The 25,656-nt window shown below is 46.1% G+C and overlaps 1 protein-coding gene across 4 annotated transcripts in view; it reads right to left on the bottom strand.

Moving 5' to 3' along the window:
* Positions 1-1,043: 1,043 nt before the first annotated feature.
* Positions 1,044-25,656, bottom strand: part of LOC115840614 (phospholipase A and acyltransferase 3) — a 28,560-nt gene continuing 3,947 nt past the window's right edge. For 3 of the 4 annotated variants that reach the window (XM_060303052.2, XM_030833835.3, XM_030833834.2), the window contains exons 3-5: positions 13,136-13,238; positions 7,341-7,609; positions 1,044-1,316 (exon numbers count right to left, since the gene is read on the bottom strand). In XM_060303052.2, coding sequence (XP_060159035.1) covers positions 1,215-1,316; positions 7,341-7,609; positions 13,136-13,238 — 474 coding nt within the window. In that variant the 3' untranslated portion in view covers positions 1,044-1,214. The remainder of the gene's footprint in view (positions 1,317-7,340; positions 7,610-13,135; positions 13,239-25,656) is intronic. The other variant, XM_070046104.1, reaches the window with a different exon arrangement.

Genomic DNA, 25,656 nt, shown 5'->3' with positions numbered 1-25,656 from the left:
CACCTGCCAAGCCCAGCGAGCAACAGCAGGAGACCTCAAGGGACCAACCATGAAGGTTGGTCCTTCACCCCCAGACCCTCCCGCGAGGGCTCAGCTGCACCTACATCAGGCACGGGATGAGCCACACCCCCACCCCGAAAACCCTGAGGCAACTTTGTACCACGTGACCTGGCCCCACTGGGCAGAGCTGATTGGCCTAGTGGGGCCACCTGACCCAATGTCAGTCAATCAATCTGTAGGCTAAGTGTGGTGAGCTGAGCCAATCAGATTCTCTCTCAGGAGCTTGCGTTGGGAGCACCTCGCAGGCCACAGGGAGGGATGAAACTGAGCAGATGTGGGGAGAGCAGCCGCAGGAGCGGGTGTGGGATCAGAGACTTGGCGGTGGGGGGAGGGGTGTCGTGACAGCCCAAGTGGAGAGGATGTAGGAGTGCTGCGGGGTGGAAGTGATAAGGCTGAGAAAAGCTGTGGAGATCAGAGGGAGATAAAGGAGATTTTAACAAGATTGGCAAGAGCATATAGTCTTTCCTTATGGCTGAGGTTTGAACCCCACGGACATAGACTCCAGCTACTAAGTCCTGGAAGCCAGCCTGGGTCTAGCTCCAGGCCAAAGGTCCTGGGTGTGCAGTGGTTCCTGTTCTTGAATATCAGTCAGGTTTGTCTGTCTCCCTTGCTGCCCACGTGTATCCTCACCACTAGAAGCCCCCATTACTTGAGATAACCAGAGTCGGACTTTGTTTCCTGCACGTAAAGAATGCAGCCCACAAATAGAAAGTGAGAGAAAATCACCAAAGAGGCAGAGAACAACATGGCATCATCAGGAACAGAGCGTAGCTGCACCCTCAACAGACCACGCCACAGAGAACAACATGGCATCATCAGGAACAGAGCGTAGCTGCACCGTCAACAGACCACACCACAGAGAACAACATGGCATCATCAGGAACAGAGCGTAGCTGCACCCTCAACAGACCACGCCACAGAGAACAACATGGCATCATCAGGAACAGAGCGTAGCTGCACCCTCAACAGACCACGCCAGGCAGTTCTTGCTGCGCTTCCCCCAATAAAGTCCTCCTTCATTGGGCTTCATTTTATTCTGTGAAAATAAGCCTTATTGTAAAACAGAATAAATCCACAAACCAAACCTCAAACCCTCTAGCAAAGAAGGCCCCCTTAATGCATAAATTCACTGCTGACAAGAGAGTCCCTTCAAGTCATTGCTTTTGTTTCTTGTTTCTTGAGAACATGATTCCAATGAGGCCTATGGCTGCCAGGCCCGCTCCTGCGATGCCAGCTACCATGATGGCATCTCTGACCTGGAAGAGAGAGGAGGGTGGATCAGATTCTGTGCCAGGAATCTGAGTACACGTTGTACATTCAACAAGAACATCCAGCTCAGGGAGCCTCCCATGCCCCTTGGTCTTCTTGACAAACTCAGGAGTCATCTAACATTGGCAGGGAAATGGGGAGAAGAGGGCAGGATGGGGAAGGAGTGGTGGGTGGGGCCAGCTGGCCAATGACATACACAGGTCTGAAGCGGGAAACTCACTTCACCCTGTGAGTACTTAAAGCACACATCCCCAGAGGGTGGCTGTGAAAAGGACAGGGAGATGAAGCCAGATGGTTGAAATCCTGGCTGGCCAACAGGGAGCTCCCGAAGTAAGTGTGAAGTTGAAGAGTCATTGCTATTGAATCCTCAATAAACCGTGACCTCCGGCAGAGCAAAACCCTCGCTTGCCGTCATCTTCGCTGTATCCCCAGCTCCCGGTCCTGCCAGGCGCAGATGTGCTCTTTGCATGTTCTTAAATGACTCAACTATGAAGAGTAGTAATGTTATACTTTACATTATTAAGATATCTGACTTGTATTGTTTGTACTAGAAAAAAAAAAACATTGCAAAAGTAAGAGTAAGTTTCAGGGTAAAAATTGAACATGTATCAAATTTCACTCTTTCCAAAATCCAACTAAAAGTAAAATAAGGCATTTGTTTTAGGCATCATTCCACCAGGACCCAGAGAACACTAAATGCAGTGAAGGCAAAATGCCCGAAATCATGAAAACTGTACTTTTTCCCACTAACGGTATCATGAACACGGATCAAGAAATCTCACCCTAAAACCAAGCCAAGCACTTAAGCAGAACCAAGAACTGCAAAGGAAAAGGTTATAATGATTTTACGCCAAGAAGTCCAATGAGACAGTGTACTAGACTCCCAGTAATAAAAAGGATGAAAACGTGGACTTGGTACCCCAAACCCACATCCTTACATGACTCCGCCAACTCTGCCCTTGGTACCCTGAGCACAGAGCTTGCATAGGTTGTGTATGTTGTGGCCGAAAAATTCCCACATGCCCACCATAGAGAAGACTTTGAAAAACTTCAATGCTTAAAAAGAATATACGTTGCCACTGCCCAGGCTTATCTGAGCCATACACATGTCCAGCATAGCTGTGTGAAATGCCAGGAAATACACCAGTGTAACTAACATCACAAGGTACCCAGAACACGTGTCAACAAAAGTTTGCATGAAGCTACTGACCTAAGGTTTGACTGCCGCTCAGTCTTTAGACCTTCCTGTTAAATTAAAGGTAATTAGGCTTGGCTTTGTGGCAACCGCGGTCCTGCTGGGTTCTTGCTAGGGAGCCTGCATAAAACCACTTGTATCCAGTGTTTTCCTTGCTAAGCTATGTGTCAAGGTGGGAGAAATGGTTTGCAGATAATGGAGTAGGAACCGTAAGCCCCCAGTTCTTTACAGAACCTCACAGTGTGAGGAGAAATGCTGATGGAGCCGGTTCATACAAAAGGTACTTTGTCAAGGAAAACAACAATAGCCTCATTGTTTGTGCTCATGCTTTGTACAGAGTCAAACTGTGTAATTAAATACAAGAAAATAGTATTTAGCTAGCCCTGAGAGTGCAGATTTTACGGAAAGAATGATCTTCCCAGGAGAGACAGAGCTACCTGCAGATGCCATTGATGATTTTCTTGTTGTAAGGCTGCTGGGTCCAGCCCAGCCACTGTGCTGAAATTACAACAGTTCTGATCATGAAAATGGGCTACACGGTGTGCACCAGAGGTCTTCAATCAGAATATTATGAAAGAGACAAGTTGCCCCTCATTATCTTTTCTTGAACGTGGGCAAACAGTAATCCTATCAGACTGCAGACAATTAGCTGCTTATGCTACACGTCTACTATGAGTTAAGCCCCGGAATTGTTTCTGGGAAAAAGGCAATGCTAATGTGCTTTTCTTCACTTTCAGCAATGTTCTAAGTGGACATAAGAAGAGTAATATTATTCAGAAAGCAATTGAATTCAGACTATGAGAGATTATAAAATAACAATGGTTATAAAATATGTGTACAGAAAGCTGGCTTTAATATTTACAGTAGTTTTTAAATAATACCCTGTAATTTATCCAGGTTTATGTAATTACACAATACCATTGGCCATATCTTCAATTTCTATTTATCTTAAAATTTTATCTGACACAGAGTAGACTTCAGCATGAGTGTAGCTCCTAGTTGCTTTTTGCTAGAGTACTATTCAGTACAAAAGCTTACTAAGAATACATTTTTGGAAGCCTGAGTATTTTTAAATAGGTAGGTGGAAAATAGGACCATCTTGATTAGAATGCTCTTAGGCATGGAAAGCACAAACAACATTTTGGTTTAAACCATTGTTTCCCTTTCTAAATGGAAACTTAGATGAGTCACATATAGTCCGTTGAAGGAAAATCTAGTCTGCTTCAAAGAGCTGAACACAAATAAACATGATGACTAATAAGATCCTTTTCACACAGGAAATTATCGTCGTGAGTTAAGTGAAAAAGAGAGCTGCTGCTTTGATGGCTCTTACAAACAAAAGTACTGCTGGACGTTGTCCAGCACCCACTAAATCCACCCTCTCTAGTGAGATGGGAGAAGTGCAGAAGCTACATTTTAATTCGGTCACACCGTGTTTTATGATCATTACTCACCTCGGCCAGTACTTCCCAAGGCGGGTACAGGCTTGCCCTCTGGGGGAAGTTTGGCAATATCTACAGACATTTTGGTTCTTACACCTGGGGGTGGAGGGTGCTACTGGCATCTAGTTGGTAGAGGCCGTGGATGCTACTAAATGTCCTGCAATACACAGGGCAAGTCCTAACAATGAAGACTTATCTTCATTGTTAATGACCCCAAATGTCAATAGTGCTGATGAGGCTGAGAGACCCTCATCTAGGCCAAGAAATGAAAGAGGAAGTCTTTGGAAACAGTATACACGGCCCCTCTTCTTGGTTTGTAGTATGTTCTGGTTTCATGTTCTGTGAGGGGGTCCGGTAGGATTGCTGATGCTGCTTTATCATTGCTGTGTTGTCACGGTTTTGCCTCTTTCGGGCGGCTGGCTAGCGCACTGGGCTAACGCCTCAGGAAGGGAATGGGATGTGTCCAATTTGTATTGTTTCATTTTTCAAGAAGGTGCTTGTAGAAAGAGCAAATGATAAAAAACATTTCTTGGTTCTTTCAGTATCTCAAGATTTGGAATTGTATTTAAATGCTCAAAATATTATTTGTGCGCACTGACGTGTATTTTACTAAGTTATGTAACAATTTTGTGAAGAAATGTTCCACGTATATTAAATTGTGACTCTCTTCTTTAGTCTATTAATAATCACGAAAGGATAACTACAAATGAGATGATTTGGAGATATTTTATAAATCTACCAAAATAGCACCCTGGATTTGGTATCTTAAACTTCCCAAATTTGTATAGTAACCTCTGTTTGGAGTTTACTGCTGCATAGGAGGGTGGACATCTACCTGAAGCAGAAGCCAGGTGTAATCAACACCTCAATTGTTATGCAGGATCACCCAGGAAATCAGATTTGTTTAGCATATGTTTCTCTTTTTTATGCTGATATCATCACTGCTACTTTTTAAAAAACCTCCTGTACCCAGATCTACCAATAAGTGTTAGTTTTCTCATTGAAAAAGATAAATAATTGGAGAACAGGGGAGAGAAGAAAAGAAAATCAGAGGAGCAGTCTAGGGGTACAACCTCCGAATAATCAGTGTTCCCGAATGAGAGAAGAGAAAATGGAAAATTTCCCAGAATTGAAGGAATAGGGTTTCCACATTGAAAAATGGCATAAAGTGCCCAGCATAATTCATGAAAACAGATCCACACAAGGTTTATCATAGTGAAATCTCAGAACACTGAAGATAAAGAGAAGATTCTATAAGCTTCCAGAAAGATAAAATTGGTCACGTACAAAGGATCGAAAATCAGAACCGATTCAGACTTCTCGTAAACAATAGCATAAACTAGATGACAATGGAGCAATACCTTCATATTTTTTAAAAAATTCTTTTCAGCCTAGAATTCCATACCCAGCCAAACTATCAATCAAATACGAGGATAAAACGAAGACGTTTTCAGGCATAAACAGTCTTTTTAAAATGCATCCTTTCTCAGAATCTATTAGAGGTGGTATTCCACCAAAACAAGAGAGTAATCCAAGAAAGAGAAAGATGTGAGTTGCAGAGGACAAAAGCATTAATACAGGAGAGAACTGAAGGGCATCTCTAAAGGATGCTAGTAAAGAGAGATACCAGGATGACAGTGTGCATCAAATGTGACTCAAAACAAATGTTTTGAAGGCCATTATCCCCCCTAGATAGATATGCTGAGTGCCATCATCCCCCAGATTCCTTCTGGTTGCCTCACATTTGTAATCTGAGTCATGAGGTTCCTCTCATGGACCCGCCCACTGACTTTCCCAGAAGGAGCCTCTTATAAACTGTCAGGGAAATTGAAACTAGACTGTGACCCAGAGATTCTGGGACTCTTCACCAAACACTGGCAGTATTGCCCTGTCCTTCCCTAGCTAGGTGTGTACTTGTTACTAGTCAATTTTTGTATTAATCATCTTTCACATTCATATATATATATATATATATGTAATATATGTATATGTAAATATATGTATCACATATACATGTACTTATATACATTTTTATATATTTACATACATATTTATTGAATAATAATAACATGAGTGATTGAAGAAAACAAATAAGAGAATACCCATTGGAAGATATCTACTGTATCATCACAGAGCATAGGATGAACTAACCAACATGCAGGTCAGTGTAATAAGTAAACACAGCTGATTATCCGCGGTATGAGGAAGGCTGAGCGTGATCCTTGTAGGCGGTGTTGGTGGATGCCTCCCCAGCAAGTCACTGTGGCCCAGACAGGCCAGTGGACAAGACAGTGGGTGAACCAAGAAAAAGAATGAAGATGAGGACCATTATGACTACTTCAACTATTACAATGTATTAAGTGTACTTTCTGAGTTGCCACTCTGCTAGCATAAGGATGCTCTTATTTAATTCACACAGTAACCCTCCTAGATCAGTATTATCACTTGTACTTCACCAGGGTTTAGAGAACATGAATCGATCTGTCTGCCAGGCCATGCCCTTGACAACCACAATGACCAAGGAAGAAGACACCAGATCTCAAAAAATTAAAAAGTACTGAAAATCAACAACCTGATGGATCTTAAACTCATCCTTTACTGAAAGAAAAAAAAATCGTACTCTTTTGCATCAACAGGCATCCAAGAACTTTTCCAAACAATGTTCTCACACACACACACACACACACACACACAAATGAGGGGGCTGCAGGGAAGGGCCAGAAAAGGAGAGGAAAAAGTGAGAGAAAATGGGAAGGAAGTTAGTTACCCAGGTGAAAAAGCAATTCAAAGAAGAGAGTGGCCATGGCCAAAATCAACTAAGTAAATAAAACACACCTGCATCACCTGGAGCCTCTGGGACTGCCCCTTGGCTTAAGGCAGGGCTAAGCACAGGGCTTTTTATAAGTCGTGGCAGACCTGGGCTTCAGCTCCCACCTCTGCTACTTATCAGCACAGTTGGAGACAACTCTCAGGAAAAGAGACAACACAGATTTGTTTGATGAAATGAATGTCCATCAACAAGTGCTGTGAGCCTCAGTTTCCACATCTGTAAAGCGGGATAGTAAAACCTGCCTCTGAGGTTGTGGGAAGGGCCCATCTCAGGGCCAGGCAGCCAGGGAGGGCCGGGCACCGGGCTGACAGTGACAGCTGTGCTCACACCCTCGGCCATCGTCCCCCGACCACACTGGTCCGTGGTGCCCATCTCCCCACCCTCCTCCCCACCCCAATGGTGACATCCTTGAGGGCAGGCTTCTGCCTCTGCTATTCTGTCGTGTTTGTGCCCCTGCCTCCAGCCCAGCCCAGCCCACACTGATGCCCAGGTCAGCGGAGGAAATGGTCTGGTTCCCGGGGATGGGGACACACTGAGGACGCACCTGGTCACTGCGGGGGATCCCGTAGCGCAGCTCGTTGACAAAGTGCTCGCAGTTCTCGCTGGTCAGCTTGTAGAGAACTTCCTGGCCCACCAGCTCCTCTGCCTGCTGGACAATCTTGTTGGGAGGCAACGGCGAGTACTTGTCATCGTGCTTATTGTTGACCTGGTACCGGTCTCTCCCGGCCACGTCGCACAGCCGATCCTTCCTCACTATGGCCTTGTCGGTCAGCGCAGACATGAGACTGGCCATCCCAGCTCCTGCGATTTCACCTATGGATTCAGGATGAGAAACAGCGGGATCGGTCCTGAGCCGGCCCCCAGGGGCTCAGAGCAGCCCCAAGCCTGGCATCCACCACATCCACAAGGGGATGAGCAGGTGTGAAAGGGCCACAGCTGTGTGGCTATGAATAAGGCACTTATGGTCTCTAGGCCTTGGTTTCCTTATCTGAAATGAGGAGGAGTAAAGTTCCATGATTTGTTGTGATTATTTTTAACCTAGAGAAGCTGGCCTCGTACACCCTCTTGTTTGTGCAAATATGGGCCCTGAGCACACCCACCTCCTTGGAGGAATAGAGTGTGAACTTTTTGTGATCCTAAAAATGCTACACTTCCTTGACATATACAAAGCTGATTACTGCAGAAAAGGTAGATGGATTTGCAGAAGTGGATCCTATCCTTCTTGGAGCAAAGGGACCAAAACCCCACAGCTGCTCCCAGAGGTGTGACACCAGGGAGGTCCATGGGGAGGGGCTGGAAGAGGCAACAAATTTCCAGAAATGAAACTGCCTTGAAGCAAGGGATTTGGGCTCAGCAGAAGGACCAGGATAGTTGGGAGGGAAAGCTGATGCCAGCACAGAGATTGGGCATACCTCCTGAGGCAGCCAGCCTACACCGTGTGGGGAGGGGCAAGCTTTTGGTATGACGGCTGAAGAGGTGTGCTTGCACGACAGAGGTGGACCCCAGGGAACATCACAGAGGAGGCTCACTGTCCCTCAAGGAGCCTCTGTGGCCCTGCCGCGATCGGGAACCCCCAAGGCTCTTCTCAGCAGGGGAAGCATCCTCTTACACTGGGCAGGACCCATCTTCCACTGTAACACCATGTGACAGCAACAAGCCATGGCAAGAGGGTCTGATCAGAGTCCAGGTCCTGTTCTGCTAGGCTTTCCAAAGAGGACTAAACCCCTCTGCCCTGAGTATAATCCTGAGATTTTAGAAAATCAGAAGAATTCAGACTTGCTACTAACAAGGCACAAGGTGCTTGAGGATTCAGTGAAGTAAATAAAAGATGGTGCTGTGTTTGAGCCCCAAATTTATGGAAAGGCTCGGTGTGGTGATTGGATCAGGGGAGCTCCTGAGACCCACCCACCTTCAGCCCCTAGGCGTGGGTGGCAGGGCTGGGACTGGGGCGAGGCAAGCAAGGTGCCTGGAGCACAGAATTTCAGGAGGTACCAACTCTCAGGGACGCAAGTTCAGAGTCAACACCTAAGAGTGAGGGCTTCCTTACACTTCACACCCTGGGTGTCACCCTGGTGAGTGAGTGCACAGGCTGACGGTCAGAAGCTCTGGGATCTGATTCTGGCTCCATCACTGAATGGTCTTGACATGTCGCTTAACTTCGCTGAGCCAACACTGGGAATCCACAAATACCAGCTAAGATGGATTCACAAACACACATCCATATAGGAATTTAAAGTTTCTTTTAAAAGAATTATTTTACTTTTTAAAGTTAGTCTATTAAAGAAAATACCAATTAAATAATTGGAGAGAGGGCACAAGGATATGGCAAGCAATCAGTGACTAAATTTTGGGAAACCTCAGACTTGACAGTATAGCAGCATGTGTAAGGGCAGGGAATAGAGAGTCAGACAGCCAGGGTTTGAGTCCCACCTCCACGACTTTCCTGCTATGTGACCTTGGACAAGTGGCTTAATTTCTCTAAGTCCCCAATTCCTTGTAGAATAGGGTCAGTAAGTTCTACCTGTGCCTACAGTACTGGACGGGGAGCTGCAAGGATTAAAGAAACTGACTAGGTAAGGTGCCTCCACCAGTGCCTGGCACAGGGTGAGTGCCTCATCAGTACTGGGTTGTTCTCTAAGCTTCCTTCCAACTCTAATTTCCACCGTTTTCTCAGTAGCAGGAGGTCAGTCCTCCTTGCCTCACCTATTCCACGGGGTTCCTGTGAAGCTCGAGTGAGAAGATGCAGATAGAAGCATATTTCCCTTTGAGGAGCACCACTCACCCAATGAAGGGTGTCACACCTACCCACCCAGATCCCCTGTCGTGCCATTCCCTGCTTCCTGTCCAGCAGTTACACCCACTCGGTGCAGTCAAGCAATACTGGTGCTGGTCCAAGGTGCTGAACACAGACACGAACTAGACAGCGCACCTGCCCTCAGCGAGTTTACACTCTAGTGAAAGGACACTGACAAGGAACAAACAGAAAAAATAACACACTTTCAGGTACTGAAAATGCTATGGAGAAGATTAAGCGAAGTCACATAGGAGAGGATGACCAGGGGAGGCTGCTCTCACTCGGGGTGTGGGGGGGGCCACGCCCAGAAACAGGCATTTGAATTGAGACTTGAACGATGAAGAGGAGGCAGCTGTGCTGAGAGCCAGGGAAGAGCATCACAAGCAGAAGGAAGAGCAAAGGCAAGGACCTCGGGAAGAAAGGCACGTGGCGTGCTTGAAGCTGCAAGGAGGCCAATGTGGCTGAAGTCTAGAGACCCAGGAGGAGAGAAGAGGAAGCTTCAAGAAGGTCAGAGAGGCAGGCAGAGGCCAGACCACGCCAGGCTCACAAGCCACAGCACAGATCTGAAACTTATTCTACGTGTGATGGAAAAGCCAGTCGAAATTAAAAGAAGGCGAGTGACATAATCAGATTTATACTTTGGAATGATCACACTGGCTGCCCAGTGAAGGAAGGACTGACTGTAAGTGGACAAGAGGCAGAGAGACCAACCAGAAGCTGCAGTAGCAACAGGTGAGAGAGGATGGTAGCTTACCCCAGGGCACAGCAGTGGACATGCTGAGAAGTGATCAGATCGGGGGTCTGTTTTGGAGATAAAGCCAACAGGATTTCCTGATGGATCAGACGTGGGGTGAAAAGGATCAAGGATGATGCCTAGACTTTTGGTCTAAGCAACCGGATGGCATTGTCTGCTGGAGCCCTCCATTTGGGGTGTGTCAAGTTCAACATGCCAATTAGATGCCCAACTGAAGATGCCAAGTCGTCAAGAGGTTACACACACCTGAAGCTAAGCAGGGTTAAAATCAAGTTAAGGGAGACATCGACAAATAGAAGGTGTTAGAAGCCAGTGGACCGGATGAAGGAGAAGCAAGGATTAGGGTTATGGGAGAGGAGGAGCCCCCTAGACACAGGAGGCCAAGAAGGAAGGGCCCCGGGCTTCCCTGGTGGCGCAGTGGTCGAGAGTCCGCCTGCCGATGCAGGGGATGCAGGTTCGTGCCCTGGTCCGGGAGGATCCCGCGTGCCGCAGAGCGGCTGGGCCCGTGAGCCATGGCCGCTGAGCCTGCGCGTCCGGAGCCTGTGCTCCGCAACGGGAGAGGCCACAACAGTGAGAGGCCCGCGTACTGCAAAAAAAAAAAAAAAAAAAGAAGAAGGAAGGGCCCAGTGGGAAAGGAAGGCAGCACCAGGTGAAGAGCAGAGAGAGGCCACTCGTGTTAAATGCTGCAGAGAAGCCAAGTAAGCCGTGACCAGGATATTGATTGTATTGATGTAGCCTTGAGAAGAGCTGCTCCAGGAGGAGAGTAAATACTCCCTGGTGGAGGGAACAGAAGAGAGGATGGGAAGTGAGGGACCAGCAGGGGCCGTGGCAGACAAGAGAGCTGCTCCATGGGAAGTTAGCTAGAGGACGTGAGGTCGAAGCGGTGTGTGTTTGTTTTATCAGTGGGAGATATTCCAGTGGTTTCTAGGGCAATAGGAATAATACAGAATTATTATTAATTTGAGGGTACAGTGCTTGTGAAAGTAAGAGAAGGGGGTCCAGGGCCCACACCTAAAGGCTGGCTTTTAAAATAAGGGCAGGGGCACATATATACTAATGGAATATTACTCAGTCATAAATAGAAACGAAATTGAGCTATTTGTAGTGAGGTGGATAGACCTAGAGTCTGTCATACCGAATGAAGTAAGTCAGAAAGAGAAAGACAAATACCATATGCTAACACATATATATGGAATTTAAGAAAAAAAAATTTCATGAAGAACCTAGGGGTAAGACAGGAATAAAGACACAGACCCGCAAGAGGGAAGAGATATGGGAACATATGTATATGTATAACTGATTCACTTTGTTATAAAGCAGAAACTAACACACCATTGTAAAGCAATTATACCCCAATAAAGATGTTAAAAAAAAAAAAAAAGACACAGACCTACTAGAGAATGGACTTGAGGATATGGGGAGGGGGAAGGGTAAGCTGTGACAAAGCGAGAGAGAGGCATGGACATATATACACTACCAAACGTAAGGTAGATAGCTAGTGGGAAGCAGCCGCATAGCACAGGGAGATCAGCTCGGTATTTTGTGACTACCTAGAGGGGTGGGATAGGGAGGGTGGGAGGGAGGGAGACGCAAGAGGGAAGAGATATGGGAACATATGTATATGTATAACTGATTCACTTTGTTATAAAGCAGAAACTAACACACCATTGTAAAGCAATTATACTCCAATAATGATGTAAAAAATAAAATAAAATAAAATAAGGGCAGGGGCACATTTGCACTGTAACAGAAGAAAAGACAGATTATGTGGTTCTAGATGTTGGTGGTTTGGTTGATCAGGGGTGGGGATGGTGACATCTACCCTGGTTACTTCTAGATTTCTCTATAAATACAGGGTGAGGTCATTCATTTTGCTACCATTCTTGGTCAGCAAAAGACACATCCAAGAATGTCCACAGCAGCTGCACACAGAGCAGCCCACTAATGGAAGCATCCAATGCCCATCAGCGGAAGAATACATAATAGACTGGGCGATGTCCATATAACCGAGGACACGCAGCAATGGAAAAGTAAGAACAACACAGATGACCTCACAGGCCCAGGGAAAGAGCCGGACACAAAAGAGCACAAGCTGTGTGATTCCTCTGCTCTGAAGTTCTACAACAAGCACAGCTAACCTACAGCAGGAGAACCTAGAAGAGTGGTTGCCTCTAGGGAGGGAGAGAGCATACTGAAGAGGCATGAGGGAGTCTTTTCGGGGAGTGGAAATGTTCTAGATCTTGATCCGGTCATTGTCACACGGATGGATACATTTTTTTTAATTCACTGACTATACACCTGACAATATTGCGCCCTTTACTGTATTTCGGTTATACCTCAGTTTAAGTAAAAAGTTTGAGAAAACGGGTGGGGAATTCTCCCAATAATCCTGCACGTTAAGGATTCTTAACGCCAGTTTACAAATGAGGAGACCAAGGCCGGAGAGTGAAAATGGACTCACAGCCAAGTCTGCTGCCCAAACACCTGTGCTCTTCCCAGGAGATTTGCCCTTCAGGACCGAATGTGTTTTATACGAAGTCATAATACACAAAATACATGAAAAGCAGAACTGCCCCCTTGGAAGCCCACCCCAGTCTCTCTGCATGGCCCTGGTGCTCCAAGGTGCAGAGTCTGAAAACCACTGCCCCACACCGAGCTGTCTTCCTGTAGCACCCAGGAACCAACCGTCAGTTGGGGGCGAAAGAAGAACGTTGGGGTCCCCTGTGAACCACAGCTCCCCCACCTCCCTCTGCTCCCAGCCCCAGCACAGTGGAGCACTGGGCACCCTTACTTGGTGGGGCCAGGTGGATCACATATCCATTACCAACGTAGATGGCCCAGTGTCTGTAGAAAGGGCGGAAAATCTCGATCAGGTCTCCAGGCTGGGGCTCTGGCTGCAAAACCAAGAAGAGTGCTGTTTCAGGTGACACGAGAGCTTGGAACCAGGGGCAGGGCTCAGCTAGGAGGGTGCAGCTCCGCGGCCTCCAGCTAACAGCTCTCCAGGGCGTCCTCCTGAGCCCTGCCCGGCCAATCCACTGCCAGTCTGACTTCACAAGCCTGTGTCCCAGACCTGCAGGGACTACGGGCCTGCCCACCTGTCATTACAACCTGCCGAGTGCACCGCCTAAAGGGTTTCTTCACTAGCCGGGGTTTCTGCCTTATTGTTCCTCTTTCTAGGAGTATTATTTATTGAACTCTTACTCAGAGCCAAGCGCTCTGCTAAGTGTTTTACAGGCGTAGCTCAATAAATTCACACAACCCTCCTATGAGGTGGGCACTGCTGTGAACCCCATGTTATGAATGAGGAAATCAAGGCTCAGAGATGCAGAGGAATGTTCTCAAAGCCACACAGCCCGAGTGACGTGGCCAGGACTCAACACTAGGCCGCCTGATTCCCAGGCCCAGTGACTTGACCACCACACTGACCGTCAGGCAACATCACAGGTTATTTGATTAGAGCTGTGCATCTGGAGACTCTTCCAGGGGGGTCAGATTGGGGGGTGTCACACAGACACTCCGCGACCCGGCCCGGGGCCTGGCAGAGAACTGGTATCAACCTCTGGCAGTGATGTCCCCCTGGCTGCTCATCCCAAGGATAAGAGGGTGTATGTGTGTGTGTCAGTGTGTGTGCGTGTTAGGGTGTGTGTGTGTGTGACAAGCAAAGGAAAACTCTCCTCTGCACTGTGCTCACACCGGTCCTTCTGACACTGGATGTGTGGGTTTTCCACACTAAGCGATTCAATCCTCGATGCACACTGACTGGGCACCCACAGTTTACCTCAGTTCTGACACTAACGGCCCGGAGTTAGCACAGACCCACAGGCTTAGTCCCAGAAGACGGAGGCCCCACACACACTTTAGACGCCAACTGCAAGCTGCATGTTGTTAGCTGTGCTGTGAACAACCGGCTGTAAACTGGGGGCTCCCACAGCCCCCTCCTTGGGTTCAGGACTTTGCTGGAACAGTTCATAGAACTCAAGAAAACAGCTGACTTGCTAGATTTCCAGTTACTAGAAAATATACAACACAGGAAGAGCCAGAGATGCAGAGGGCAAGCTGTGGTGGGAGGGGCACGGAGCTTCCATTACCCCTCTGGGGACCAGTGCTCTCCGGCACCCCCGTGCTTTCACCAACAGCCTGGGTTAGGCGTTTTATGGAGGCTTCGTTATGTAGGCACGATGGATTAAATCATTGGCCGTTGGTGATTAATGCAACCTCCAGCCCTCTGATCACCTGGTCGGTTGAAAGGGGCTCATTATGAATGACGAAAGACATTCCTCTCACCTCTACTGCTCAGGAAATTACTTGGATTTTAGGAGCTCTGTGGCAGGAACCCGGGGCCAAGACTAAATATCCATTTCTCATTATATCACAGTGAGAGTGCGTGGGAGTGAGGGTGTGTGCGTGTGTGCAGGGGAAGGTGGGAAGGATGCTGAAATGCTCCTCAGAGCTCCGCCCTGTTAGGGGAGCACAGCAGCCCAGAGCCTGAGAAAACCTGGGGAGGTTCAAGAACACTTTCATTCAACCTATTGAGGTCCCAGTGCCAGACACTGGGCTAAGTACTGCGGGTGGGGACACTCCGACCTGGGCCAGGATCAGGGCTGATGAGCTTCCGTAGTCCAAACCAACCTTAAATCTCTTTAGAACACCTGGAGACAGAGCCCATCAGTGGTCGTTCCAGCCCTCTGTCCTTTCCCGCTCACCTGCTTGCTCTTAGGGGACAGACCCATAGGAGTTTGCCCACGTCCCACCGCCAAACTCTGTGGGCCTGGAGAGATTCCATCAAAGATAAGGGGGGAGCATGGACTCCCCCTTGTATGGCCTCCCTTGGGATAAAAATGATGGGCAGTGGAAGAGCCAATCACAACTCTATAATGGCTAGGAAGTAGGGTCAATGACAGTTCATTTCTACTTATAGAAACAATAAAACTGCAAACAAACATCCCACGTGGTAGGAAAAAAATCTTTTCACAGGAATTTTACAGATAAATCATATTGTCTTATTGCAGTGATTATAATTTATCTTCCCAGAAGAAGGCGCCCAGACCTTACTGGGAAGCTTTCAGAACACTGGACAATGGTCACAATTGATGAATCCCATTTGTTTTCCAGAATAAAAGAAAAAGTATATATTAATTGTTTGGTGAGAGTTATGGGGTCTTCAAGGACCCCCAAAGGGCGATTTAACTGGACATTTCCATGAATAAGCCAGGACACAAAAGCAAGGCTGAGACCCAGCCCTCAGGGAGGATACTGATTAGAAAAGGAGACAGTTGGGACATCAGGAATATGACGTCAAGTAATAAGCAGCCAGTAGGTACACAGACCCAAGGAGCTCAGGGGCTCACTGTGTTCCAGACAGATATCAATGAAAGATATTGATATACAGAGAAACATGCTTGCGAAAATAAATAAATAAATAAATATATATATATACACACACACACACACACAAACACACACACACACACACAGAGTGACAAAAATATCTACAAAGAAACTCAGACTTTATAACACTAAATACTGATGCTAAGTGAAAGAAGCCATACCAATAATCTACGTACTGTGTGATTCCATTACACGTCATTCCAGAATAGGCATCACCATAGGACAGAAAAGTAATCAGTGATTGTCAGGGGCTAGGAGTCAGGAGAGGGGATGACAAGAAAGGGGAATGAGGAAATTTCAGAGCAATTAAATTTTCTGTACTGTTCTCTGTTTGATGGTGGTGAATGGTTACTCAGTTGTCCATGTTTATCAGAACTCATCGAACTGAACACTAAAAGGGTAAATTAGACCGTAACTTTTTAAAACACTAATTGTTTAAATAAATAAAAAATTTTAACTTAAAAAAAATGGATATCCACAATTTGAAAGCAAAAAAGCTGTGATTTTTTTTTAATACTCAGTCATATTGCCTGTCCCTTGTCATGGCAAAAGGAACATATTTCCAAATATGCACTAGCTTAAAACATGACATCACTCAAGGAAACTTTTTAAAAACGAAGTGAAAGGTGCTGGACTCCCCCACGGAGCCCTGTGCACTAGTTAGAAGCAAGGACTCGATGTTCACATGACCATGCGGATAATCTTTCAGATACAGTGCTGAGTGAAAAAATGAGATTGAGCTCCGCAAAATACCACTTACACGTATTAAAGATACCCACACACAAACCAATAATCCATGTCTTACCAGAACCATACCCCAAAAAACAATTTTTAAAACAACAACAGAAGAATCTAAAGAATACATATTAAATATATTAGGATGCTACCTAGCCATTGGGAAGATGGAGAGGGAGAGGAAGGATGATAAAAGGGAACTTAATAAAAAAAAAAAAAAAGAAGACAAGGGGTCTTGCAGGGACCAGTGAGGACAGGGTGCCATGAACAGGGACATAAATAATTCACACCCTTTCACTAAACTCTAATTGGAGAAACAACTGCTTAATGATACACACAGCCAACTGAGTTGAATCAAAATTAAGAACTCAAGAAAGCATGTTATAAAATTAGAAATATGAGAACAAAGTCCTTGGGCCAAATTTGTGCCTCTGCTTATTTTTGTATGCAGGCAAAGAATGATCTTTACATTTTTCAGTGGTTGGGGGAAAAGTCAAAAGAAGAAGAATATTTTGTGACACATGAAATTCAAACTTCAGTATCTATAAAGTTTTATTGGCACAAAGCCACCCCCATCATCTACCTTGTGGCCGAGGCTGCTTTCTCTCTACAGCAGTAGAGTAGTTGCAACAGAGACCAGAGATAGTAAAATATTCACTCTCTGGCCCTTCAGTTTGGATCAACAGTGATCCCTCTCTCACTCAGCTTCATCCCCAGTCCCAGAAACCTAGCTGTACCCTGTTGTCAGGTGGTTCTTCCCCTAGGAACAAGGAGAGCCAGCAGGAAGCCAGAAACTCTCCAGAGCACAGTAACCATGGCTCTCCCACACAACACAGCCAATGACAGTGGCAAAGCTGAGACTCTGCGCCCACAGGATTTCAGAACAAAAAGTCTTTATTCTCTCCACAAAAGCACAGTTTACAAAGAGCTGTGTCACAGCCATTTTCCTTAGCAAGCAAATGGAGAACAATATCTGGCCTCTGCAATTCACACTGGAAAAACCACCTAAACAACCATTAATAAGGACCAACTAAATTAATTATGTTATATTTATATGTACAAACAGCCAATAGAGAGAACAAGTTGGATTTACGTAAGCAGACATAGAAATAATCAAAACAAGTAAGTTGGAAAACATTATCCCATTTTTGTTTAAAAAACATTGTTATACATTCACATGCAAAATGTATTATACACTATGGATGAGCTGAGGAAAATACACCAAACTGTTGTGTACTATATACAGTGGGGGTTGGGATTCAGAGACTTTTATATTTTGCTATATTATTTTCTTATAATAAAAACTTTTATTATTTTTATAATATAACATTATAATTTTTATAATAAAAACTTTTTTATAATAAAAACTTTTATTTTTATAATAAAAACTTTTATTAAAAGAGTTTTAGATGGGAAAACATCCTTCTTATTGATGAACGTGCAGTTTTTTAATTGAAAAAGGTGGATGATATCTGTCAGCGAAACCTCTTGAAACCATCTGCCATCTGGAGCCTGTAAATATTACCATGTTAATGGTGCTTAAAAATCATTAACACTTAAATGTAACACATAAATGCATAAAATAAAATTTAAAATTATACAGATGGATATGTTTCAGATCTTAGAATAGAGGAAGAAATTCTAAAGATAAAGTCCAAAGAACAAGGCATAAAGTAAAAGATTGAGAGTTTTTACAATTGAAAAATGTTACAGTTCTTATGAAAAGTTTCTATCATTGCCTGTTACATTCATACTCCCTTTTAAGAGAAAATGACCACCCACAATCCCGACTGCCCAGGCAGCCATATTTTATACCATGTGACCACTTCATCCTAGCCTCCATCAGCTGGACTAGAAAAAGGCACGGTTCCCAAGCAGGTCACCAACCTATGATCCTCCATAAGTGGACCTGGGCCAACCAAATTTTCTCTCTCTCTCTCTCTCAAAAATCTGAACCAAGTAATGAAAAAGAAAATAGCTTTTGGCAGAGGGGCTAAAATTGAAAAGTCATGACAAAGAGGAGGCAAGGGAGACGCCAGTGAACCACAGGCCAAACCAAGGGCTGGAGTTCTCACACCCACTCTGACCAAGTAGAAGACCCCTGCTGACAGTGGGAGAGAAGGAAGCAGGCATATCAGGAACGGCTAGCTGAGTCACACCAGTGGCGGAGCACCAGAGGAGAGATACACCAACTCCAGCTGCTGAGTGCCTGGAATCACCGTGATCCTGGACTGCCTCCCAGCCCCTGGGAGGCCCAGCCTTAACACAGCTCCTATACTTAGATTTTCAAGAGAATCCCCTTACCGCTCCACATGTGTCCTTAGAATAAACTTTTTTCACTTGAGCTAGCTTAAGTGGGCTGCTGGTTACTTATAACCAAAAGAGCCAGACCAGAACATTCTGTGCATCGAAAACACACCACAGACAAACTACCACGACCAACTGGAAGAAAATGACAGCTTTAAGAGTTTTTATGAATCAATAAAAAATGTAAACACCGGGCTTCCCTGGTGGCGCAGTGGTTGAGAGTCCACCTGATGATGCAGGGGACATGGGTTCATGCCCCGGTCCGGGAGGATCCCACATGCCACGGAGCGGCTGGGCCCGTGAGCTATGGCCGCTGAGCCTGTGCGTCCGGAGCCTGTGCTCCGCAACGGGAGAGGCCATAGCAGTGAGAGGCCCGCGTACCACCAAAAAAAAAAAAAGTAAACACCAAAATAGAATAAAGTGGAGAAAGGGTATAATAAATAATTTTAAAAGGAGAAATACATATTACCACTAATACAAGAAAACACATTCTATCTCACTAGTAATCCAATTAAATTAAAAACTGGTTTTGGGGAAGATTAAAATACTAATACTAAATATAGGAAAAGATGCAGGTAAGCAGGCACCCTCAGTCACTGCTGTTAGGAGTATAAATAAATACAACTTTCCTGAAGGTCAATTTGGCAATCTGTATCGTAACCTTAAAAATATTCATATCCTTTGACCCAACTTCTATTTATCGACCAGATCTTAAGGAAATAATCTGAAATGCCTATAAAAGATGTCACAAAGTCACATCTAATGGCAAAAAATTAGATACCTAAATATCCTACAAAAAGATTAAATATTGCCATAATTATATACTAATATACAGTTATGTTTTAAAAGATATATTTTAAAGGAATACCTAAGGACAAGAAATGTCTATAATATAATGGTAAGTAAAAAAGCTTTACAATCAAAGATAACTCAATTTTTTTAAAGTAAAAATTTAAAAAGCTTTACACGAAATGGTATTTTTTTTAAACTTTGTTCAAAAAAGATAACCAACGCATGTTTTTTTGAAAACTGTGGAAATACACCAAAACATAAACAGTGTTTATTACTAGGTGGTGAAACTTGGGGTATTAATTTTCTTTTTAATTCTGTTCTAGTTTTCCAAAAGTGTAAATACATATATATTTGTTTTAGAATCAGAAAACGACGTAAGGCTTGACAAACATCAGTGTGTTCAATCTGGGGTGATCCGTACAATTACTATTATGTAACAAAATAAATACACACAACAAAAACTAGAAGGATGCACACCAGCATCCTACCCGAGATTCCCGCTGGGGGCCGGGGCTAAGCGTGGTTATTGTGATTATGTTGCTCCCTTCTATCTTTCTGCATTTTCCAGCTTTTCTGCAACGAGCAGGAAAGTTTATAACATGCTTCGCAACACTGTTATGAAAATTTTTCAAACATTAGTTTGAATTTCCAAATGTTCAAAATTGAAAGCATTTTTCAGTAAACATCTGTATACCCCACCACCTACATCTACTGTTAGGCTACTGAAGTGGCTGTACCACAAATACGTCCACCTACTCCGCACAAATTACAGGAGGGGAGGTTGCTGGCATGCGTGCAGAATCAGCCCGCCCTTAACAAACGCCCTCCCCCGCCCCAGGGAAACGGTGTAACTGGTCAACGACACTCCTTGAGAATCCCTTCACATTGGGGATACCCACCTCTGCCTGAGAGGGTCAAGGAACTCTTTCATTTGCTCATTCATTCTACAGATGTTCACAGAGCCGGGCACCTGGGCCACGCCTGTGAACAAAGGCCGAGATACCTGACTTCACGGAGTCAGGTATCAGGTATTTTGTTCAGCATCAAGGAGAGAGACAGAATTTTTTTTAAATTTCTTCAAAGCCTTAGTAAATGAGTAAATCATCCAGAATAGTAGAAGAGATACCAAATAAAAACAAAAAGAAAGAAAGAAAAGGTAGGGCAGGGTTAAGGGGCTGGAGTGGGAGGGGAAGGGGGAGGGGACTGCAATAGTAAAAGGGGGTCAGGGAAGGCAGAGAGTGGGCCCTGCAGATGTTGAGAAGACCCAGGCCGAGGCGACAGCCTGAGCAAAGGCCCCGGGTAGTAGTATGTTAGAGGAACAGCCCGGAGGCCAGCGTGGCTGGAGTGGAGTGGGGAGTGGAAGAGGGGAGGATGGAGGATGGAGAGAGAAGTTGATGGCTCAGACAAGATGGAGGGAGCAGGGGATGAGAAGTAATGCATTCTGGATTTCTTTGAAGGCAGAGCCAACAGGATTTGCTGTTGCAATGAGGTAAGGTGTGAAGGAGAGAGGCGTGAAACGTGACTTCAAGGTTTCGGGGAGGCTGAATGGGCAGGCTGCAGACACGGAGGGCATGCTGGGTTGAAATAGCCACCAGGTAGCCACCTGGAGAGGCAGGGAGGCAGCTGCATGCATGAGTCTGGAGGTCAGAAGAGGGGTCTGGGGTGAGGGTCACTGTCGATCTTTAGGAGAACAGCTCCTATTGGGAGCTGGAGGCAAAAGCCGGCTGAAATGGGTATAAGAGAGACTAGGAGAGGACCTCCTCCTAGAAAGGGAGCAGCTGAGATTTTGCTGAAGTCTTGAAAGATGACAGGGAGCATGTACATGGTAGACACAGAATTCAAACCCAAACCCTGCACTTTTGTTTTTTGTTTTGTTTGGCCACACCTCGTGGCATGTGGGATGTAAGTTCCCCCACCTGGGATCCAACCCGTGCCCCCTGCAGTGGAAGCGCGGAGTCTTAACCACTGGACCACCAGGGAATTCCCCCAAATCCTTCACTCTTTTTCCCCATATATATGGAATCTAAAAAAAAAAAAATGTTTCTGAAGAACTTAAGGGCAGGACAGGAATAAAGACTCAGACGTAGAGAATGGACTTTAGGACACAGGGAGGGGGAAGGGTAAGCTGGGACGAAGTGAGAGAGTGGCATGGACATACATACACTACCAAATGTAAAATAGCTAGCTAGCGGGAAGCAGCCGCATAGCACAGGGAGATCAGCTCGGTGCTTTGAAATCCTTCACTCTTAACCCTCACACTCTCCTGCAATCAGAGGAGGCAGTGGGGAGGAAGCGGCCGGAAAGGGGAAATATGGAGACGGGGCAGACAGGAGCAAAAGCACAGCGGTGCGGGCGCCTCGGGGTGATCTTGCGGTTGGGTCAGAAGCAGGATCCCTGGGGCGGAACCCAGGCCTGGCAGTTTTGTAAGCTTCCAGGTGATTCTACTGTGCAGCCCAGAGAACCACAGGAGAGACGGGTTAGGCAGAGAGGGGCAGTCATACCTCACTTTGCAGGTGGGGAAACTGACACTAAGGGAATGAGGTCACTTAGGTCAGCCCGAAAGTAGCAAAGCAGGAACTTGAATCACAGCCTGATCCCCACCACAAGGAAAATCCGCCAGCCTTCTGGCAGATTTCACCATCTGCCCCTGCATGTTAATCCACATTCACTCCTGCAACTCTGATCCAGTGTGAGACCCTCAGCTGTGGGCACTGGACAGGACCAGATGGAAAAGTAAGGGCACTTCCAGAAGAATTTTCAACCCAAGGGTTGAAACAAAACAAAAAGAATGTTTTTCTTTATTTTTTGTTAATTTTACTTTGAATGGGGTACCTATATTTTTAGTTAATTTTACTTATTTATTTTTTTAACTATTTATTTATGTATTTATTTTGGCTGTGCCGGGACTTAGTTGCGGCACATGGGATCTTCGTTGTGGCAATGCAGACTCCTTAGTTTCAGCATGTGGACTCTTAGTTGTGGCATGCATGTGGGATCTAGTTCCCTGACCAGGGATCAAACCCCAACCCTTGCACTGGGAGCGTGGAGTCCTACCCACTGGACCACGAGGGAAGTCCCTAGAATGTTTTTCTTTCATTCAAGGCCGCTAAGGAAGCATTCCAATCCGCCTACACTCAGCTCCATTCAGCCTCCTCATCAGAAGTTTGCAATTTTTTTATTTTAATGAAATATTTCAGGCATACAAAAAATACAGAAAGTAGGCTAATGAGCATTACTGCTCTGCATTTAAATTAGGATGCATTTGGTTTTCAGAAACTGCATACTGATTACAGCCGTGGGCTCTGAAGCCAGACAGCCTGGGTTCAAATTCTGGCTCTGCTACTTACTAGCTGGATAGCCTTGGGCACGTTACCCAACTTCTCCCAGCCTCAGTTTCCTCAGCTCTAAGACGAGGATAATTACAGCACCTGATTCATGAGGTTGTCCTGCGGATCAAATAAATTAGTACCTATAAAACACTCAGCAAATACTACCTGGCACACAGGTAAACAGCAGTTTCTGCTGCCACTGTTCTTGGGGGTGCTTTTATTATTTTGGATTTGGGAAGGTCAGAGGCAGCTCCAGGAGTAGCTGGAGACACTATGGAGGATGTGAAACCCAGCCTGAGAGCAAGTTCTCCTTGTTCCCAAATCACACGCTCTGGTGAATGTAGAAATCCCCCAACTCACCCACTTCATTTCTGATACTCTGGGGAAAACATCTACAAGCATGTAATTCAAAAACCGGAAGTCCAGGGAGGGTGCTGAAAAGGGACTTTTCCAGCACAGAGTTGGGAGTTTTGATGCCAAGGCTTTAAAAAGAAAAGAAACCCCTGAGGAGCCCACCATCAATCCTGTCTATCTGAGGCTGCGTTGTCAGAAGCAGGGCCCAGGCCACCTGCAAGTGAAGCCCCTCTGCTCTATTGCTGTGTGACCTTCAAGAATCATTTAACCTCTCTGAGGTTCTCTGGTAAAACAGTGCCATTAAGATCCATCCAGCAGTCTGTGTGAGGAATAAGTGAGATAATGGGGGTGAAAAGCTGCAAACCCCCTTAACGCTTATTAGAGGGTTGAGACCCTGTGCCCCAGGCTGGGTGGGTCCGGGGAACTCGAGGTGGGGGGCAGACTCCCCAGCCTCGGGCCCAGTGAGAAGGTAGAGGAGGGGTTAGGCTGACACATCACCTCTTCCCTTGCCAGCCTCCGGGAGAGGGACAGTGGCAGCTCCAGTGGGTACCAGGTCCAGCCACAGCAACCCAAAGGTCATGTGTATCCTGGAAAAAGGAGGCAAAACTCATTCGCCCTCCCAGGCTCTTGACCTCCAAGCCTCAGACCTGTTCTACATGTGGAACCTCACCCCACGGGAACCAGGACTCCCCCTGAACTCATGTGGGAACCACCACCGCTGTCACCATGCACTCCTCGGGGTTTTCACAGGTTACCGGGAATCCTTACAGCAGCCCATTTCACTGACCAGAAAACAGCTCAGATGTAGGAAGTAACTGGCCCAAGAGAACTCCCTGAGAAGCAATGCCAGGATTACACTGAATCCTGAAGGTCTTCCTGAATCCAAAGGCCCAGTTCTTTTCACCACACCCAGTAATTCACATGAAGCTACTGACATCTGCTCAGCATCCCCATGGCGAGCTTTGCCTCCACATCACTGTGCTCTAGTCCTGCAATGCCCCTGACTGTTCACTGGCAAATTCCTACTCATCCCTCACGGCTCCACCTCCTCAGTGCCTCCCCCAGACTCCAGGGCAGAGAGTGTTTATCAGCCGCAGCCCCGTTTATCCGATGACTATAATTGTTGGGCTGAGCCCCTGCGAAGGAATGATCAGTTTCCCTGCCCAGCTCTCTAGCTGGACTGAGCAACCAGCCAGGCACATACAACATTCTCAGCAGAGGTCTGTGGGCAAGAGGGACACACTGCTTCCTCCTCAAGCCCCTCCCAGCCTCTGGCCCCGCCCCCTCCCTTTTGCACCTTAACTAGCCCCACAGAGATCTGTCAGATCATCAGGCAAACCTAGAGGGTCATAAAGAAGTCAATAAGCGAGTCTAGAGTCAGAGACCAGAGCAGGCCCATCGATTTCTGCATATCTGGAGCCTCAGATGCCCTTTGGAGCTTCACGTCCCCAGCAGCCGCTGCTCAACAAGCCACAGGTTTAAGGGCAGGGTGGGTGGAGAAGGGAAGGCAAAGCTCCTGGCCCACGAATTCTAAGTAAATTTAGAACACGGAGGGGAGGGAAATGGTCAGCGCTGGCCCTGACCAGGAGGACTCAGGGCTGGACTAAAGGGCTTGGAGAAACGTGGGCCCATATGGGAGACACACAGCCTCTCGGTCCCAGGGAGGTCCAGGCAGCTGCTTTAACAACAACTAACATTTGTCAAGCCCTAAGAGCCAGGCAGTGGCACACCCAGAGTGGGAGAGTGAGAGCCGAATCCTCTGGGTGCAGACAAATAGGGGAGAGTTGTCCATAGAGAATTTTAAAACCATGATAAGACACACCAAAAATCAGTCTGCTGTTTACTATCACCGTGTGCCAACACTTTTAAACAATATCAGTGATATTGGTCTAAGTTCTAACTCGTGCACCTCCTGTTGAGAGTTAATAATATAGGGACTTCCCTGGTGGCGCAGTGGTTAAGAATCCGCCTGCCGATGCAGGGGACATGGGTTCAAGCCCTGGTCCAGGAAGATCCCACATACCGCAGAGCAACTAAGCCCGTGTGCCACAACTACTGAGACTGAGCTCTAGAGCCTCCGAGCCACAACTACTGAAGTCCACATGCCGCAACTACTGAGCCCATGTGCCACAACTACTGAAGCCCACACACCTAGAGCCCGTGCTCTGCAACAAGAGAAGCCACCGCAATGAGAAGCCCGCGCACCGCAGCAAAGAGCAGCCCCCACTCAACACAATTAGAGAAAGCCACGCGCAGCAACAAAGACCCAACGCAGCCATAAATAAATAAGTAAATTTATTTAAAAAAAATAATATATATGTGAGCTTTAAATTAGCACACTTTCATTTCTTACTCTTTCAGTCTTCTACATGGAAGTTTAATCAGAGAACACCCAGCTATACAGTCA

The sequence above is a fragment of the Globicephala melas genome, chromosome 8 (assembly GCF_963455315.2).
Source record: "Globicephala melas chromosome 8, mGloMel1.2, whole genome shotgun sequence".
Taxonomy (NCBI): Eukaryota; Metazoa; Chordata; class Mammalia; order Artiodactyla; family Delphinidae; genus Globicephala; species Globicephala melas.
The sequence above is the reverse complement of the archived record's forward strand: the minus strand, read 5'-3'. Positions and strand labels throughout refer to the sequence as shown.